This window comes from Procambarus clarkii, chromosome 49, assembly GCF_040958095.1.
Source record: "Procambarus clarkii isolate CNS0578487 chromosome 49, FALCON_Pclarkii_2.0, whole genome shotgun sequence".
NCBI lineage: Eukaryota > Metazoa > Arthropoda > Malacostraca > Decapoda > Cambaridae > Procambarus > Procambarus clarkii.
Window position 1 is genome coordinate 25,630,515 of NC_091198.1, and position 20,443 is coordinate 25,650,957.

General features: G+C 45.4%; 1 protein-coding gene across 1 annotated transcript in view; it reads left to right on the top strand.

The window, feature by feature from the left end:
• LOC123763348 (neuroligin-4, X-linked) overlaps positions 1 to 20,443 on the top strand; it is a 301,500-nt gene that overhangs the window by 148,175 nt on the left and 132,882 nt on the right. Inside the window, 1 exon segment of the mRNA XM_069303151.1 lies at positions 3,843 to 3,989. Coding sequence (XP_069159252.1) covers positions 3,843 to 3,989 — 147 coding nt within the window.

A 20,443-nucleotide genomic window follows, 5' to 3' on the forward strand; every position in this document is an offset into this window, starting at 1 on the left:
TGGCTCTTTGGTCTCGCCTCTCAACTGTCAATCAACTGGTGTACAGATTCCTGAGCCTACTGGGCTCTATCATACCTACATTTGAACCTGTGTATGGAGTCAGCCTCCACCCTCCACCATATCACTTCCTAATGCGTTACATTTGTTAACTACTCTGACACTGAAAAAGTTTTTTCTAATGTTTCTGTGGCTCATTTGGGTATAAAGTTTCCCCCTGTGTCCCCTTGTTCGTGTTCCACCCATGCTAAATAATTTCCCTTTGTCCAACCTGTCAATTTCTCTGAGAATTTTATTAGTGGTGATCATGTCTCCCCTAATTTGTCTATTTTTCAGGGACGTGAGCTTTAGCTCCCGTAGCCTCGTAACCAGACTAGTCTGGTGCCATACCTCTGAATCTTCTCTAACTTTGTCCTGTGTTTAATTACCTAGGTATGGACTCCAGGCTGGAGCTGCATACTCCAAGACTGGTCTGACATAAGTGATATACAAGGTTCTGAACGATTCCTTACACAAGTTTCTAAATGCAGTTCTTATGTTGGCCAACCTAGCATATACTGGTGATGATATCCTTTTGATGTGGGCCTCTGGGGACAGGTTCAGTATGATATCAACCTCCAGATCATTTTCCCTATTTGACTCTAGCAGCATTTCACCTCCCAGAGCACGCTGGACTTGTGATCCTGTGGTCCTGGGTTCGATCCCAGGCGCCGGCGAGAAACAATGGGCAGAGTTTCTTTCACCCTATGCCTCTGTTACCTAGCAGTAAAATAGGTACCTGGGTGTTAGTCAGCTGTCATGGGCTGCTTCCTGGGGGTGGAGGCCTGGTCGAGGACCGGGCAGCGGGGACACTAAAGCCCCGAAATCATCTCAAGATAACCTCAAGATAACCCACATGATACCTTGTTTTCAGCCTCCTGCTCCCTTCGCTTAATTTCATTTCTTTACACTTTTCTGAATTAAACTTCAGTAGCCACTTTCTAGACCATTTCTTCAGCTTGTCCAGGTCGTCCTGTAGTCTCTGTCTATTATCATCTGCCTTAATTCTTCTAATAATTTTTGCATTATCAGCAAACATTGAGATGAATGAGTCTATACCCTCTGCAAGAGCGTTTATATAAATCAGAAACAGGATGGGTCCAACTACAGAGCCCTGTGGGACTCCGCTGGTGATATCTCGCCACTCTGATGTCTCCCCCCTCATAGTTACTCCCTGTTTCTTGTTGCTTAGATACTCCCTTCTCCACTGGTGCGTCTTACATTTTACTAATGCCTGTTCTCCAACTTTTTTAACAGCCTCTTATGGGGTACTGCATCAGTGGTTTTCTTACAGTGAGAAAATGCAGTCTGTCCACCCTCTCTTTCTTGCTTAATTTTTGTCACCTGATCATAGGATTCTACTAAACATATGACGCATGATTTACCATCTCTGAACCCATGCAGGTGGTGTGTTACAAAGCTATTTCCCTCCTGATGCTCAACGAGTCATTCCCTAACAATTTTTTCCATCGCCTTGCATGGTATACAAGTTAAGGAAACTGGCCTAGTTCAGTGCCTCTTGCCTGTCACCCTTTTTTAAATACTGGGACTACATTAGCTGTCTTCCAGCTTTCCGGTAGGTCTCCTGTTTCCAGTGACCTGTTATACACCATAGTGAGTGGCACACTGTGCTTCTGCACCCTCCTTTGGTATCCACGTGAGATTCTGTCAGGCAGATTCCTTATAAGCACATTTCAGACAGTGTAGCTGCTTGCTATGCAAGCACATGTTGGACAAAGTATCTGCTTGCTCCACACGCATATGTTGGAGGGGGCAGCTGCTTGCTTTACTAGCACATGTAGGACAATTACGCTGCTTGCTCTACAAGCACATGTTGAACAGTGCAGCTGGTTGCTCCACAAGCACATGTTGAACAGTGCAGCTGGTTGCTCCACAAGCACATGTTGAACAGTGCAGCTGGTTGCTCCACAAGCACATGTTGAACAGTGCAGCTGGTTGCTCCACAAGCACATGTTGAACAGTGCAGCTGGTTGCTCCACAAGCACATGTTGAACAGTGCAGCTGGTTGCTCCACAAGCACATGTTGAACAGTGCAGCTGGTTGCTCCACAAGCACATGTTGAACAGTGCAGCTGGTTGTTCCACAAGCACATGTTGAACAGTGCAGCTGGTTGCTCCACAAGCACATGTTGAACAGTGCAGCTGGTTGCTCCACAAGCACATGTTGAACAGTGCAGCTGGTTGCTCCACAAGCATATGTTGAACAGTGCAGCTGGTTGCTCCACAAGCACATGTTGAACAGTGCAGCTGGTTGCTCCACAAGCACATGTTGAACAGTGCAGCTGGTTGCTCCACAAGCACATGTTGAACAGTGCAGCTGGTTGCTCCACAAGCATATGTTGGACAGTGCAGCTGGTTGCTCCACAAGCACATGTTGAACAGTGCAGCTGGTTGCTCCACAAGCATATGTTGGACAGACACCTGCTTGCTCTGCAAATACATATAAGACGGTGCAGCTGCTTTCTCTACAAGCACATTTCTCCTGTGGTAGTGCTTAAGGGAAGGCAAATAAAAGCTGCCCAATTTATTGCATTCATTATCCTCAAGTTGTTTCACTATAATAAGCGCTCTTTCCATAGGATGTGGTCTTAGTTTATTACAACAACCTGCGCTCTGTCGCAGCTACACCAACCCCGTCACCTGTAATAATATATAAACATGTTCCAGTGAAAGGTATAAGGATAAGGCCTAAGGTGAGCTATGGGAAAGGGAAGCTCTAAGCTCACTCGCAGTAACCAAACGTTGTCCACCCCAGTAATTACCTGTGAAAGAATCTACCTTGATTTTTCTTATTGTTATTTAAAAAAACAGAAATATGACATATTTTTCTAACGAAGTAATATAAAAATGAAGATTATGGGGGAGTAGAGGGCAATGTTTCATGGGACGTGCTAACCCAAGCCTCCCACCTAACCTAAACATCCTACGTGCTCCTCACTCTATGTTTCAGGTCAATATATCTCTGGTCTCCTGCACAGATAGGTCATTATACCTCTGCTCTCCTGCACAAATAGGACAATATTCCTCTGGTCTGCACAGATAGGTCAATATACCTCTGCTCTTCTGCACAGATAGGTCAATATACCTGTGGTCTCCTCCACAGATAGGTCAATATACCTGTGGTCTCCTCCACAGATAGGTCAATATACCTGTGGTCTCCTCCACAGATAGGTCAATATAGCTGTGGTCTCCTCCACAGATAGGTCAATATACCTGTGGTCTCCTCCACAGATAGGTCAATATTCCTCTGGTCTCCACAGATAGGTCAATATACCTGTGGTCTCCTCCACAGATAGGTCAATATACCTGTGGTCTCCTCCACAGATAGGTCAATATACCTGTGGTCTCCTCCACAGATAGGTCAATATACCTGTGGTCTCCTCCACAGATAGGTCAATATTCCTCTGGTCTCCACAGATAGGTCAATATACCTGTGGTCTCCTCCACAGATAGGTCAATATAGCTCTGCTCTCCTCCACAGATAGGTTAATATACCTGTGGTGTCCTCCACAGATAGGTCAATATACCTTTGATCTCCTGCACAGATAGGTCAATATACCTCTGGTCTCCACAGATAGGTCAATATACCTGTGGTCTCCTCCACAGATAGGTCAATATACCTGTGATCTCCACAGATAGGTCACTATACCTGTGGTCTCCACAGTTAGGTCAGTATATCTGTGGTCTCCACAGATAGGTCAATATACCTGTGGTCTCCACAGTTAGGTCAGTATACCTCTGTGGTCCTCCACAGATAGGTCACTATACCTCTGGTGTCCTCCACAGACAGGCCAGCAGCCGCCTACCCTGTGGCGGTGTTCGTCCATGGAGAGTCCTACGAGTGGGGCGCCTCCAGCCTCTATGATGGGTCTGTCCTGGCCGCCCTCGGCCGAGTCATCGTCGTCACTATCAACTACCGCCTCGGTATACTCGGTGAGTCATCACTATCAACTACTGCTTCAGTATACTCTGTGAGTCATCACTATCAACTACTGCCTCGGTATACTCGGTGAGTCATAACTATCAACTACCCCCTCGGTATACTCGGTGAGTCATCACTATCAACTACTGCCTCGGTATACTCTGAGTCAAAATGATGCATTGCGAATCATAACAGGAGCTCCCAGATGGACTAAAATACTGAACCTAAGACTAGAAACCAAGCTAACGTCGATTGAAATAAGGGTAAAAGGGATTGCTGCGTGCATGCTGACCAAGATATTGACTAGACCTAGAATCAGTTCACTTAACGATATAATCACTGGAGCACTAACTCTGGACAGAAGAGCCTCCAATGGCAACAGGTGGACCCATTGTGCGATAAACACCATCAATACATTCGATATAACAAACACAGTCACTGAGAGGGGTGTCGACGAAATACATGCAGACTTTGTTATACAAGCCCCTTGGGAATCTCTGCCAGCAGACTTTAAGATTATGGCTCTTGAAGGAAAGAAGAACCAGACAAATCCTCATCTGCTACGTAACATTGCACAGATGCATATAGAAGCAAACATGGCATCCGACAGCTTCACTTACTTCACAGATGGACCAGTAGACCAGCAGGGACAAGAAACCGGAGCTGCAGTTAAAGCAGGAAACTCTGTAAATAGTTGGAGGCTCTCAAATGGGTGTTCGACTTTACAAACAGAGATGCTAGCCATTCAAAAGGCTTTGGAACATGCTCTTGCTGAACACCGACAACATGTTATCATACATACAGATTCGAGAACCGCCATTGAAACCTTGCAACAAGAACACATATGTGATAACATCCATCTGATCACAAATGTCTTATCATTCATGCAAACACTCAAACGACAAGGCCGACGGGTACTTATCAACTGGGTGCCAAGTCATGTGGGAATAATAGGAAATGACATTGCAGACGAAGCTGCAAAACTTGCTACTAAGATGAGAAATGTAGACATTTACATACCACAGAGTCTATCACAGATTAAGAAAGTAATTAGAAACAGAGCAATGCAAAAGATGTACAGTGACCACAACACAGCAGTTGCAACATCAGGATCTGCGGGTTGGTACAAGAATTCAACCAACTACGAACCACTTAGTTTGATGAAAGGGAACAGTAGAACAACAGAAGTGCACTTACATCGCATCAGGCTTGGATACCCATGTGCATGGGAAATAGGCTTACAGGTTCCGGAAGCTGAGAGGAAATGTCAACATTGTGGAGAAATGCCCGACAGACCACTGGAACATTATCTAACACAGTGCACAGTTACAAACCCATTAAGATTTCAACTTAGATTCAACAGAGCAGAAGAAGTTGTTAAACACATATGGCAAAATCTTACTGAAGCGACCATACGAGTCATAAATACTCATACTCCGCCCATGTAAAACAGAAACAAGCAACACTTAGTGAGCCAGCCAGAGGCTTAGGGCCCGCGCAGGATTATCCCTGCAAAAAAAAAAAAAAAAAAAAAAACTATCAACTACTGCTTCGGTATACTCGGTGAGTCATCACTTTCAACTACCCCCTCGGTATACTCTGTGAGTCATCACTATCAACTACCGCCTCGGTATACTCTGTGAGTCATCACTATCAACTACCGTCTCGGTATACCCGGAGAGTCATCACTATCAACTACCCCCTCGGTATACTCGGTGAGTCATCACTATCAACTACCCTCTCGGTATACTCGGTGACTCATCACTATCAACTACCCCCTCGGTATACTCGGTGAGTCATCACTATCAACTACCCCCTCGGTATACTCGGTGAGTCATCACTATCAACTACCGCCTCGGTATACTCTGAGTCATCACTATCAACTACCGTCTCGGTATACTCGGTGAGTCATCACTATCAACTACCCCCTCGGTATACTCGGTGAGTCATCACTATCAACTACCGTCTCGGTATACTCGGTGAGTCATCACTATCAACTACCGTCTCGGTATACTCGGTGAGTCATCACTATCAACTACCCTCTCGGTATACTCGGTGACTCATCACTATCAACTACCCCCTCGGTATACTCGGTGACTCATCACTATCAACTACCCCCTCGGTATACTCGGTGAGTCATCACTATCAACTACCCCCTCGGTATACTCGGTGAGTCATCACTATCAACTACCCCCTCGGTATACTCGGTGAGTCATCACTATCAACTACCGTCTCGGTATACTCGGTGAGTCATCACTATCAACTACCGTCTCGGTATACTCGGTGAGTCATCACTATCAACTACCCTCTCGGTATACTCGGTGACTCATCACTATCAACTACCCCCTCGGTATACTCGGTGACTCATCACTATCAACTACCCCCTCGGTATACTCGGTGAGTCATCACTATCAACTACCCCCTCGGTATACTCGGTGAGTCATCACTATCAACTACCCCCTCGGTATACTCGGTGAGTCATCACTATCAACTACCCCCTCGGTATACTCGGTGAGTCATCACTATCAACTACCGTCTCGGTATACTCTGTGAGTCATCACTATCAACAACTACGAGCTCTGCATATAAGGTAAATTTTAACAACACTAAGGAATACTATGGTGAGATGATGAGAAAGTCATCGTTGCTCTCACTATCCTTCACAACGGGTAACTGGGTATCTGTTTGACATTCTTGTGAGTAAATAGTGGTAATTTGTTCTCACAGCGATTATAACATAAGATTAAAACCCAGACTTGTGTATTTGTGAAATTTATGAAAAGATATTGCACCAAGTCCTTCACACTCTCCTGAGTGCTTTATCAAGGTTTGAGTATTTAATAGCTTCTATTCATCGATTGGTGTTAACCTTGCAAAAAACAATCAGAGACCCAGACACATCTTACTACATATCTCACAGGCAGTTATCCTAACTCTACTCCTTTTACCAATCAGCCCGACAGACATCATATTTATAATTCAATCACTTAAAACCAAAGCTGGGAACACTAATGAAATGCCATCTATGATATAGAGTGCTGCCCCTGCTCTTGCACTACCCATAGCTCTGCTATTCAACAAATCTCTGGTGTCATACTTTTCCTGATATCCTTAAAAAAGCAGGAGTAAAGCCAGTTCATATAGGAGGAGATACAGATGACAAACAATTACAGACCAATATCAAATCTACCTATATTTTTAATTTAATAAAAAACCAGCGTACACTTTCGCGCTCTCGGCAAACAAAAAAAACTTGCCCCAAGTGCGTTCAGCGTTTTGGGTGATCGAGCGGCAACACTAAAAAGTGTATACTCTTTTCACTGTCCTGACCTTAACTTTCGATGTATGTATTTAATTTTTGTACCAATGTGTTCGCAATAGAATGTTCCAGAAGAACACAAGTATAAAATGTCTCCAAACCATGAGTTAGATCAGCACCAAATAAAGAACTTCGTCGATCACTAGCCGTGAGCGCCGTCAACTCCACACTTGTCCTACAGCGTTAAATTTGGTATCACTGAGATTGTAATAAAATTCCCTACACGAGCATATTCATATAAATGTAAAATCATGATCGCGGCCCACCAGCAAGAGTGTCGGAAGTGGCCGAAGTGTTACCCACTAACCCACACCCGATGGCACATCGGTGAAACCCCTATTGAAAAGTGTATACTCTTTTCACTATTCTGACATTAATTTTCAATGTACGTATTTAATTTTTGTACCAATGTGTTCGCAATAGAATGTTCTAGAAGAACGTAAGTATAAAATGTCACACAAGGATACGTTAGACCGGCAACAAATAAAAAATCTACGACGAATACACTTGTCGTCTCAACAATACAATGGTCTTACCACGATGAACCAATGCAATGCCGTTCTCCCAAATAGGCTACGCGGCTATTAGAGAAAACGTTAATTTCATGGTAAACATATTTAAACTATCCCTAAGTCGATCGGATAAAAATTGGATTTTATAGAAATATTTTTTCAGATGTCGCTTGAGCGTGGCATTAGTGTGAATTCAAGAGAAAAAAATGTCGCACTCAAGCGACATTAGTATGCGAAAGTGATTAAATGCCATTTTCTGGGTGAGACTCTGAGGTTCCCCAGAGCTATCCAGGCTGATATGAATGAATTAGACCCTGGCATCAGTTAAAGCGAATGGAGTTCAAGGCCTACTGGGGACCATGACGCAGAACCTGGCCCCCTCAGAGAGGTATAAGGAGCAAGGTCCTATAGAAACCTGAGTGTGGCTGGAGGCATTCTATGTCTGCCATAGTCAGGCCACCGGGTCAGGCACCCAGAGAGGTAGGCACCCCAAAACAAACCCCATTTGGTTAAAAAAAAAAATGCTACAGAAAGCCGAACTGGTGGACAGAACTCCCAAACAAAACACAAGCAAGGTGTCACAACCATCACCGAGCCACCGTCTGTGCAGCTTCCCCCTCCCCAGGAGAGGAAAGGAGGAGCCCCAGACCCCCATGCTGGCTATCCACACCCCTAGTTCTGAGGCTGGATGTGAAAACACATGAATGCCGCCTACCGGAGGGATGGAGGATTGCCGGGGAGCCTCCGGGACTTACCCAGAAAATGATATTTTATGACATTCAACGCTGGTTTTCTGGGGGGAGCCCCTTTGGCTCCCCGGAGCTTCTTTGGCTCCCCGGAGCCACTTAATGAATGATAAAACAAGAGGGACTTACCTGGGAGGCGGTCGCCACTCACTCTTGACTGGCTGCAACCTCTGGCCCAATGCGACACATGCCTAATTAGGGCCAAGAACATTGACTTGGTAACGAGGAGCCAGGACCCTGTTCGACCTCCAAAAACGCCATGCCCGAATGTCAGCTCAAGACATGTTACAAAAGTTGGCCGCTAACGCAAGAAACTTACGAAAGTCATGGGAACGAGGATAGACCACAGGCTGGCTGGACCGAATAATCCTGCGAACAAGCTGGGAGGCCCAAACCCTGGAACAGGGAAGAGGGTAACCCAGGTAAACCCAAAGTGTGTCTTCAGCCACCGAGGCCATGGTGTGTAGGTAATGGAGAAGAGCCAGAACTGGACACAACACATGATGCACCCCTGGCCAAACCAACCAAGCATCAACAACCCAAGGACCTCTTTGGAAAGCAGCAGTCTCATTCTTTGCCAGAAAAGAAGGAGATGGCTGCAAACAAACAAACCTACCACAGAACCAAAAGATCAGAAACCACTACACCGGAGGAGAGCATGAAACTCCCCAACCCGACTCCCCTGAGGCCAAAGCCAACAGGAAAAGTGTCTTTGCAAAACAATCTTGAACGGAATGGGCCACAAGAAACCGAGTAGATGGAAAAGAGAGCACCAACAACGAGGACAGCTCAGGTGGAGTATAAGCAGACTGGAGGTGAAACAATGCACAAGACAGCTTGCGGAACAGAGCAGAAGTAACATCCAACCCGAACACAAGCTGAAGCAGCTCCGCCAGTGCCACATGATACGAGGCGACGGTATTCAGCCTAAGATGACGGTCCTGAAACAACCAAGAAAGAAAGGACAAGACAACCCAATCCGAAACAGAAGCAAACCTATGAAGGGATGGAGGGACAAGAAATAACAAAAGGACACAAGGAACCAATGACTGCATCAAACCCCTGTGGTTCAGACAATGATCCACTGGGGAGAAGTCTGAATGGAACTGGATCTTTGATCTGTGAGCGACCTGAAACCCGCCAAAGCGACATCCACACCGCCGCAAACTCCTGCACCATGCTGTAGACCTGATGGAAGGACGGACCCCAACGCATCTGGCTAGCCTGGTGAGCACTGGTCACAAAGTCCCAGTCTAGAGACGATGTATCCCTAGACACATTGAGCGAGGGTTCGAAAAGGCACCAAGGCACGGAACTCCGAAAAACCCGAAGAGGAAATCATGAATGCAGCAGCCGACGTAAGGCACCCGGTGATAAAACCCAGTGATCACGAGAGAGGCGGAAGGGATATCCTGAAAGGAACCAGAACAGCCGCCGAATCCGAACCCGACCAGGCTGGTAGTCCACCAAGGCAAATATTAGACTCCTGCACAAACCCTCAAACAACCACTTTGTGACCCAGGAGCCCTCCCAGAAACAGGCGAAGGCGGGACTGGAGCTGAGCCTCTGGACTGAGAAACAAGGAAACGGTCCGAGAGTCCCACACAAGACCGAACCTGAGAGGGACCCAGATGGGACTTCCTCCAGTTAACCAGGAACCCGAACCCGGCAAGCTGGGAAACATCCAAATCATGGCGAACAGACACGCGGACTGGCTGGGAGTCCACACCAGCCAGTCGTCGAGGTAGGCCAGAACACCCCTACATCCCATTGCCCCCATCAATGGGACGAGCTGCAAAAGGGCCGACGCCCCATGCAAGAGTCTGACCGACGAGCAGAGCGATCACCGCTCTGACCAGACATCGCTGGCTCCAAAGACTACACCGACTCAGAAGCTGGCACCACTGGCCCACTACGACAAGAGGAACCCCGAGCCATGGAACAACCCCTTCTGGGAAGAATCCCCATGGCTCCCCTGGAGAACCAACAAGACTGACATGGGACGACAACTAGAAGAAACCGCTTGCAGATACTGCACCACCGCAGTCACTTCTGGAGTGTGGAATTTTCAGTTGCATGTATGCCTGGGGACCATTCAGGCTTGTTCGCATTTGTGTTCCTCATGTGCCCCCCAAAAATGAGGTGATTTGATAAAATACTATGCCCAAGATTAGCATCAGAGCCCCGTGGGAATGATGAGCAAATAGCCTCGGCTACCATCATCTTTTGTACAGTCGTGATGGTCGAGCGGTTAAGTTCTCCTGTACACCAGTTGCATAGTGTTCCTGGCAGTATGGGTTCGAGTCACTTCTGGGGTGTGGAGTTTTCAGATGCATATATGCCTGGGACCATTCAGGCTTGTTCGCATATCTATATATCTATATATATATATATATATATATATATATATATATATATATATATATATATATATATATATATGTCGTACCTAGTAGCCAGAACGCACTTTTCAGCCTACTATGCTAGGCCCGATTTGCCTAATAAGCCAAGTTTTCCTGAATTAATATATTTTCTCTAATTTTTTTCTTATGAAATGATAAAGCTACCCATTTCATTATGTATGAGGTCAATTTTTTTTTATTTGAGTTAAAATTAACGTAGATATATGACCGAACCAAACCAACCCTACCTAACCTAACCTAACCTATCATTATAGGTTAGGTTAGGTTAGGTAGCTGAAAAAGTTAGGTTAGGTTAGGTTAGGTAGGTTAGGTAGTCGAAAAACAATTAATTCATGAAAACTTGGGTTATTAGGCAAATTGAGCCTTGCATAGTAGGCTGAGAAGTGCGTTCTGGCTACTAGGTACGACATACATATATATATATATATATATATATATATATATATATATATATATATATATATATATATATATATATATATATATATATATATATATATATATATATATATATATATATATATGTCGTACCTAGTAGCCAGAACGCACTTCACAGCCTACTATGCAAGGTCCGATTTGCCTAATAAGCCAAGTTTTCCTGAACTAATATATTTTCTCTAATTTTTTTCTTATGAAATGATAAAACTACCCATTTCATTATGTATGAGGTCATTTTTTTTTTATTGGATTTAAAATTAACGTAGATATATGACTGAACCTAACCAACCCTACCTAACCTAAAATAACCTATCTTTATAGGTTAGGTTCGGTTAGGTAGCAGAAAAAGTTAGGTTAGGGTAGGTTAGGTAGGTTAGGTAGTCGAAAAAACATTAATTCATGAAAACTTGGCTTATTAGGCAAATTGGGCCTTGCATAGTAGTCTGAGAAGTGCGTTCTGGCTACTAGGTACGACATATATATATATATATATATATATATATATATATATATATATATATATATATATATATATATATATATATATATATATATATATATATATATATATATATGTATAATGCACAGACTACCCTCTTCCAGTAGCTGAAGTTTATAACTTTTTAGACACTCAACCCACCAGGGGACTCGAACACTGGCCAACAAGGTGGCAGTTGCATGCTGTATCCACTACACTATACTTCAAAGCCATAAGAGAGGTAGGAATTCTGGGGTATTTAACCAACCAGAACTCCAATCCTCTCCCAGGCAATGAGATAGTGTGGGACCTCGGATGCTCTTTCATCGGTTCCTGTTATATGGGAAAACTCAGTGCCAAATGCTTAATGCACAGACTACCCTATTCCAGTAGCTGAAGTTTATAACTTTTTAAACACTCAACCCACCAGGGGACTCGAACACTGGCCAACAAGGTGGCAGTTGCATGCTGTATCCACTACACTATACTTCAAAGCCATAAGAGAGGTAGGAATTCTGGGGTATTTAACCAACCAGAACTCCAATCCTCTCCCAGGCAATGAGATAGTGTGGGACCTCGGATGCTCTTTCATTGGTTCCTGTTATATGGGAAAACTCAGTGCCAAATGCTTAATGCACAGACTACCCTATTCCAGTAGCTGAAGTTTATAACTTTTTAGACACTCAACCCACCAGGGGACTCGAACACTGGCCAACAAGGTGGCAGTTGCATGCTGTATCCACTACACTATACTTCAAAGCCATAAGAGAGGTAGGAATTCTGGGGTATTTAACCAACCAGAACTCCAATCCTCTCCCAGGCAATGAGATAGTGTGGGACCTCGGATGCTCTTTCATCGGTTCCTGTTATATGGGAAAACTCAGTGCCAAATGCTTAATGCACAGACTACCCTATTCCAGTAGCTGAAGTTTATAACTTTTTAAACACTCAACCCACCAGGGGACTCGAACACTGGCCAACAAGGTGGCAGTTGCATGCTGTATCCACTACACTATACTTCAAAGCCATAAGAGAGGTAGGAATTCTGGGGTATTTAACCAACCAGAACTCAATCCTCTCCCAGGCAATGAGATAGTGTGGGACCTTGGATGCTCTTTCATCGGTTCCTGTTATATGGGAAAACTCAGTGCCAAATGCTTAATGCACAGACTACCCTATTCCAGTAGCTGAAGTTTATAACTTTTTAGACACTCAACCCACCAGGGGACTCGAACACTGGCCAACAAGGTGGCAGTTGCATGCTGTATCCACTACACTATACTTCAAAGCCATAAGAGAGGTAGGAATTCTGGGGTATTTAACCAACCAGAACTCCAATCCTCTCCCAGGCAATGAGATAGTGTGGGACCTCGGATGCTCTTTCATCGGTTCCTGTTATATGGGAAAACTCAGTGCCAAATGCTTAATGCACAGACTACCCTATTCCAGTAGCTGAAGTTTATAACTTTTTAAACACTCAACCCACCAGGGGACTCGAACACTGGCCAACAAGGTGGCAGTTGCATGCTGTATCCACTACACTATACTTCAAAGCCATAAGAGAGGTAGGAATTCTGGGGTATTTAACCAACCAGAACTCCAATCCTCTCCCAGGCAATGAGATAGTGTGGGACCTCGGATGCTCTTTCATCGGTTCCTGTTATATGGGAAAACTCAGTGCCAAATGCTTAATGCACAGACTACCCTATTCCAGTAGCTGAAGTTTATAACTTTTTAGACACTCAACCCACCAGGGGACTCGAACACTGGCTAACAAGGTGGCATTTGCATGCTGTATCCACTACACTATACTTCAAAGCCATAAGAGAGGTAGAAATTCTGGGGTATTTAACCAACCAGAACTCCAATCCTCTCCCAGGCAATGAGATAGTGTGGGACCTCGGATGCTCTTTCATCGGTTCCTGTTATATGGGAAAACTCAGTGCCAAATGCTTAATGCACAGACTACGCTATTCCAGTAGCTGAAGTTTATAACTTTTTAGACACTCAACCCACCAGGGGACTCGAACACTGGCCAACAAGGTGGTAGTTGCATGCTGTATCCACTACACTATACTTCAAAGCCATAAGAGAGGTAGGAATTCTGGGGTATTTAACCAACCAGAACTCCAATCCTCTCCCAGGCAATGAGATAGTGTGGGACCTCGGATGCTCTTTCATCGGTTCCTGTTATATGGGAAAACTCAGTGCCAAATGCTTAATGCACAGACTACCCTATTCCAGTAGCTGAAGTTTATAACTTTTTAGACACTCAACCCACCAGGGGACTCGAACACTGGCCAACAAGGTGGCAGTTGCATGCTGTATCCACTACACTATACTTCAAAGCCATAAGAGAGGTAGGAATTCTGGGGTATTTAACCAACCAGAACTCCAATCCTCTCCCAGGCAATGAGATAGTGTGGGACCTCGGATGCTCTTTCATCAGTTCCTGTTATATGGGAAAACTCAGTGCCAAATGCTTAATGCACAGACTACCCTATTCCAGTAGCTGAAGTTTATAACTTTTTAGACACTCAACCCACCAGGGGACTCGAACACTGGCCAACAAGGTGGCAGTTGCATGCTGTATCCACTACACTATACTTCAAAGCCATAAGAGAGGAAGGAATTCTGGGGTATTTAACCAACCAGAACTCCAATCCTCTCCCAGGCAATGAGATAGTGTGGGACCTCGGATGCTCTTTCATCGGTTCCTGTTATATGGGAAAACTCAGGGCCAAATGCTTAATGCACAGACTACCCTATTCCAGTAGCTGAAGTTTATAACTTTTTAGACACTCAACCCACCAGGGGACTCGAGCACTGGCCAATAAGGTGGCAGTTGCATGCTGTATCCACTACACTATACTTCAAAGCCATAAGAGAGGTAGGAATTCTGGGGTATTTAACCAACCAGAACTCCAATCCTCTCCCAGACAATGAGATAGTGTGGGACCTCGGATGCTCTTTCATCGGTTCCTGTTATATGGGAAAACTCAGTGCCAAATGCTTAATGCACAGACTACCCTATTCCAGTAGCTGAAGTTTATAACTTTTTAGACACTCAACCCACCAGGGGACTCGAACACTGGCCAACAAGGTGGCAGTTGCATGCTGTATCCACTACACTATACTTCAAAGCCATAAGAGAGGTAGGAATTCTGGGGTATTTAACCAACCAGAACTCCAATCCTCTCCCAGGCAATGAGATAGTGTGGGACCTCGGATGCTCTTTCATCGGTTCCTGTTATATGGGAAAACTCAGTGCCAAATGCTAAATGCACAGACTACCCTATTCCAGTAGCTGAAGTTTATAACTTTTTAGACACTCAACCCACCAGGGGACTCAAACACTGGCCAACAAGGTGGCAGTTGCATGCTGTATCCACTACACTATACTTCAAAGCCATAAGAGAGGTAGGAATTCTGGGGTATTTAACCAACCAGAACTCCAATCCTTTCCCAGGCAATGAGATAGTGTGGGACCTCGGATGCTCTTTCATCGGTTCCTGTTATATGGGAAAACTCAGTGCCAAATGCTTAATGCACAGACTACCCTATTCCAGTAGCTGAAGTTTATAACTTTTTAGACACTCAACCCACCAGGGGACTCGAACACTGGCCAACAAGGTGGCAGTTGCATGCTGTATCCACTACACTATACTTCAAAGCCATAAGAGAGGTAGGAATTCTGGGGTATTTAACCAACCAGAACTCCAATCCTCTCCCAGGCAATGAGATAGTGTGGGACCTCGGATGCTCTTTCATCGGTTCCTGTTATATGGGAAAACTCAGTGCCAAATGCTTAATGCACAGACTACCCTATTCCAGTAGCTGAAGTTTATAACTTTTTAGACACTCAACCCACCAGGGGACTCGAACACTGGCCAACAAGGTGGCAGTTGCATGTTGTATCCACTACACTATACTTCAAAGCCATAAGAGAGGTAGGAATTCTGGGGTATTTAACCAACCAGAACTCCAATCCTCTCCCAGGCAATGAGATAGTGTGGGACCTCGGATGCTCTTTCATCGGTTCCTGTTATATGGGAAAACTCAGTGCCAAATGCTTAATGCACAGACTACCCTATTCCAGTAGCTGAAGTTTATAACTTTTTAGACACTCAACCCACCAGGGGACTCGAACACTGGCCAACAAGGTGGCAGTTGCATGCTGTATCCACTACACTATACTTCAAAGCCATAAGAGAGGTAGGAATTCTGGGGTATTTAACCAACCAGAACTCCAATCCTCTCCCAGGCAATGATATAGTGTGGGACCTCGGATGCTCTTTCATCGGTTCCTGTTATATGGGAAAACTCAGTGCCAAATGCTTAATGCACAGACTACCCTATTCCAGTAGCTGAAGTTTATAACTTTTTAGACACTCAACCCACCAGGGGACTCGAACACTGGCGAACAAGGTGGCAGTTGCATGCTGTATCCACTACACTATACTTCAAAGCCATAAGAGAGGTAGGAATTCTGGGGTATTTAACCAACCAGAACTCCAATCCTCTCCCAGGCAATGAGATAGTGTGGGACCTCGGATGCTCTTTCATCGGTTCCTGTTATATGGGAAAACTCAGTGCCAAATGCTTAATGCACAGACTACCCTATTCCAGTAGCTGAAGTTTATAACTTTTTAGACACTCAACCCACCAGGGGACTCAAACACTGGCCAACAAGGTGGCAGTTGCATGCTGTATCCACTACACTATACTTCAAAGCCATAAGAGAGGTAGGAATTCTGGGGTATTTAACCAACCAGAACTCCAATCCTTTCCCAGGCAATGAGATAGTGTGGGACCTCGGATGCTCTTTCATCGGTTCCTGTTATATGGGAAAACTCAGTGCCAAATGCTTAATGCACAGACTACCCTATTCCAGTAGCTGAAGTTTATAACTTTTTAGACACTCAACCCACCAGGGGACTCGAACACTGGCCAACAAGGTGGCAGTTGCATGCTGTATCCACTACACTATACTTCAAAGCCATAAGAGAGGTAGGAATTCTGGGGTATTTAACCAACCAGAACTCCAATCCTCTCCCAGGCAATGAGATAGTGTGGGACCTCGGATGCTCTTTCATCGGTTCCTGTTATATGGGAAAACTCAGTGCCAAATGCTTAATGCACAGACTACCCTATTCCAGTAGCTGAAGTTTATAACTTTTTAGACACTCAACCCACCAGGGGACTCGAACACTGGCCAACAAGGTGGCAGTTGCATGCTGTATCCACTACACTATACTTCAAAGCCATAAGAGAGGTAGGAATTCTGGGGTATTTAACCAACCAGAACTCCAATCCTCTCCCAGGCAATGAGATAGTGTGGGACCTCGGATGCTCTTTCATCGGTTCCTGTTATATGGGAAAACTCAGTGCCAAATGCTTAATGCACAGACTACCCTATTCCAGTAGCTGAAGTTTATAACTTTTTAGACACTCAACCCACCAGGGGACTCGAACACTGGCCAACAAGGTGGCAGTTGCATGCTGTATCCACTACACTATACTTCAAAGCCATAGTATAGTGTAGTATAGTGTAGCATAGGGAAGACCCTCGACCTCGACACCGTAGGGACGACCCTCGACCTCGACACCCTAGGGAAGACCCTCGACCTCGACACCCTAGGGACGACCTTCAGCCTCTGCACCATAGGGAAGACCCTCGACCTCGACACCCTAGGGACGACCTTCAGCCTCTGCACCATAGGGAAGACCCTCGACCTCGACACCCTAGGGAAGACCCTCGACCTCGACACCCTAGGGACGACCTTCAGCCTCTGCACCATAGGGAAGACCCTCGACCTCGACACCCTAGGGACGACCTTCAGCCTCTGCACCATAGGGAAGACCCTCGACCTCGACACCCTAGGGACGACCTTCAGCCTCTGCACCATGGGGAAGACCCTCGACCTCGACACCCTAGGGACGACCTTCAGCCTCTGCACCATAGGGAAGACCCTCGACCTCGACACCCTAGGGACGACCTTCAGCCTCTGCACCATAGGGAAGACCCTCGACCTCGACACCCTAGGGAAGGCCCTAGGCCTTTTCAACCTAGGGAAAACTCTCGGCCACTGCATCCTAGGGAAAGCCCTCGGCCTCTGCATCCTAGGGAAAGTCCTCGGCCTCTGCATCCTAGGAAAAGCCCTCGGCCTCTGCATGCAAGGGGAGACACTTGGGCTCTGCACCCTAGAGAAGGCTTTTGGCCTTTACACCATAGGGAAAGCCTTCGGCCTCGACATCCTAGGGATGATCCTCGGCTTCGTCACCCTAGGAAAGGCCCTCGGCTTCTGCACCCTATGGAAAACCCCGACCTCTACACCTTAAGGAAGGCCTTCGGCCTCTGCACCCTATGGAACAGCTTCGTCCTCTGCACCCTAGGGAAGGCCCTCGTCCTCTGCACCCTAGGGAAGAACTCCGACCTCTGCACCCTAGGGGAAGCCCTTGGCCTCTGCACCATAGGTAATAATGCCCTCTGCCTCAGTATTGGACCTATTCGTACAAGTGAAGGTTCGTACAAGTGAAGGTTCATACACGGAGGATGATAAAGAAATCAGCGAAATCCTAAAAAAACAGTATGAGGACATTTAACATTCAAAAAACTGAATGAATGTGGAAGATTCAGACAACTTTTTTATGCATTATATCCAAACCCCCTGTAAATATAACTTATATCAACACGAGCATAGCAGATTTTGAAAGTGAAGTTGACAACATACCCATGAACTCAGCCCCGGGGACAAACTCATGGAATTCAATTTTAATAAAGAAATGCAAGGTGGCAGTAGCGCAGGCACTCAGTATAGTGTGGAGGAAGAGCTTGGACACGGGGGAGATACCAGATGCGCATAAATCAGCAGACCCCCCCCCCCCACTACACAAGGGAGGGAGCAAAGCATTGGCAAAAAACTATAGACCAATTGCACTAACGTCCCACATAATAAAAGTATTTGAGAGAATGATCAAGAGTCAAGTCACTAGTTTCATGGAAACCAATGACCTCCACAATCCAGGCCAACATGGATTTAAATCAGGAGATTATGCCTCTCACAGCTACTTGACCACTACGACAAAATTACTGAGGCATTAGAAGAAAAACTGAATGCAGATGTGGTATACACGAACTTTGCAAAGGCATTCGATAAATGTGATCATGGAGTGATAGCACACAAAATGAGGTCAATGGGAATAACTGGAAAAGTAGGATGCTAGATACTCAGTTTTCTGTCGAACAGAACACAAAGAGTAACAATCAACCATATAAAATCGAATCCAAGCGCAGTTAAAAGTTCTGTACCTCAGGGTACAGTCCTTGCACCACTGCTTTTCCTTATTCTCATATCAGATATAGACTCAAATACAAGTCACAGCTTCATGTCATCCTTTGCAGATGACACAAACATCAGCATGAAAATTACCTCTGTTGAAAAACTACAAGCAGATAATTATAAAGTTCTCGACTGGGCAGCAGACAATAACATAATGTTTAACAGTGATAAATTCCAGGTACTCAGGTACGGTAAAAATGAGGACCTTAAACATAATACAGGGTACAAAACACAATCAAATATGCCCATAGTAGGAAAACAGCATGTAAAGGATTTGGGAATAATGATGTCTGACCTTATGTTTAGGGAGCATAACTAAACAAATATTGCGTCAGCCAAAAAAATGATAGAATGGATTACGGGAACTTTCAAATCCAGGGATCCCATCACGATGGTTGTACTCTTCAAATCACTTGAGCTGTCCCGGCTTGAGTACTGCTCAGTGCTCATTTCCCCCTTCAGAGCTGGAGAGATTTGTGAAATAGAGGGAACATATACGGCATACACAGACGTGATGAAGCACCTAAATTATTGGGATCGTCTCAAAGCTCTCCAAATGTACTCACTAGAAAGGAGACGAGAGAGATATCAAATAATATATACGTGGAAAATACTGGAGGGCCAGGTCCCAAATCTGCACAGTAAAATAACAACGTACTAGAGTGAACGATATGGAAGAAAATGCAGAATAGAACTAGTGAAGAACAATCAGAGAACACTGTATAAACATCAGAGGTCCACGGTTATTCAACATCCTCCCAGCGAGCATAAGAAATATTGCCGGAACAACCGTGGACATCTTCAACTAGAAAACTAGATAGTTGTCATCAAGGAGTGCCAGACCAACCGGACTGTGATGGATATGTGGGCCTGCGGGCCGCTCCAAACAACAGCCTGGTGGACCAAACATTCACAAGTCAAGCCTGGCCTCGGGCCGGGCTTGGGGAGTAGAAGAACTCCCAGAACCCCATCAACCAGGTATCAACCAGGTACCCCTATGGAAGACCCTCGGCTTCTACACCCTAGGGAAGGCCCTCGTTCTCTGCACCCTATGGAAGGCCCTCGTTCTCTGCACCCTATGGAAGGCCCTCGTTCTCTGCACCCTAGGGACAACCTTCGGCCTCTGCACCCTAGGAAGGCCCTCGGTTTCTGTACCTTAGGAAAGGCCTTTTGCCTTTACACTCTAGGCAAGGCCCTCGGTTTCTA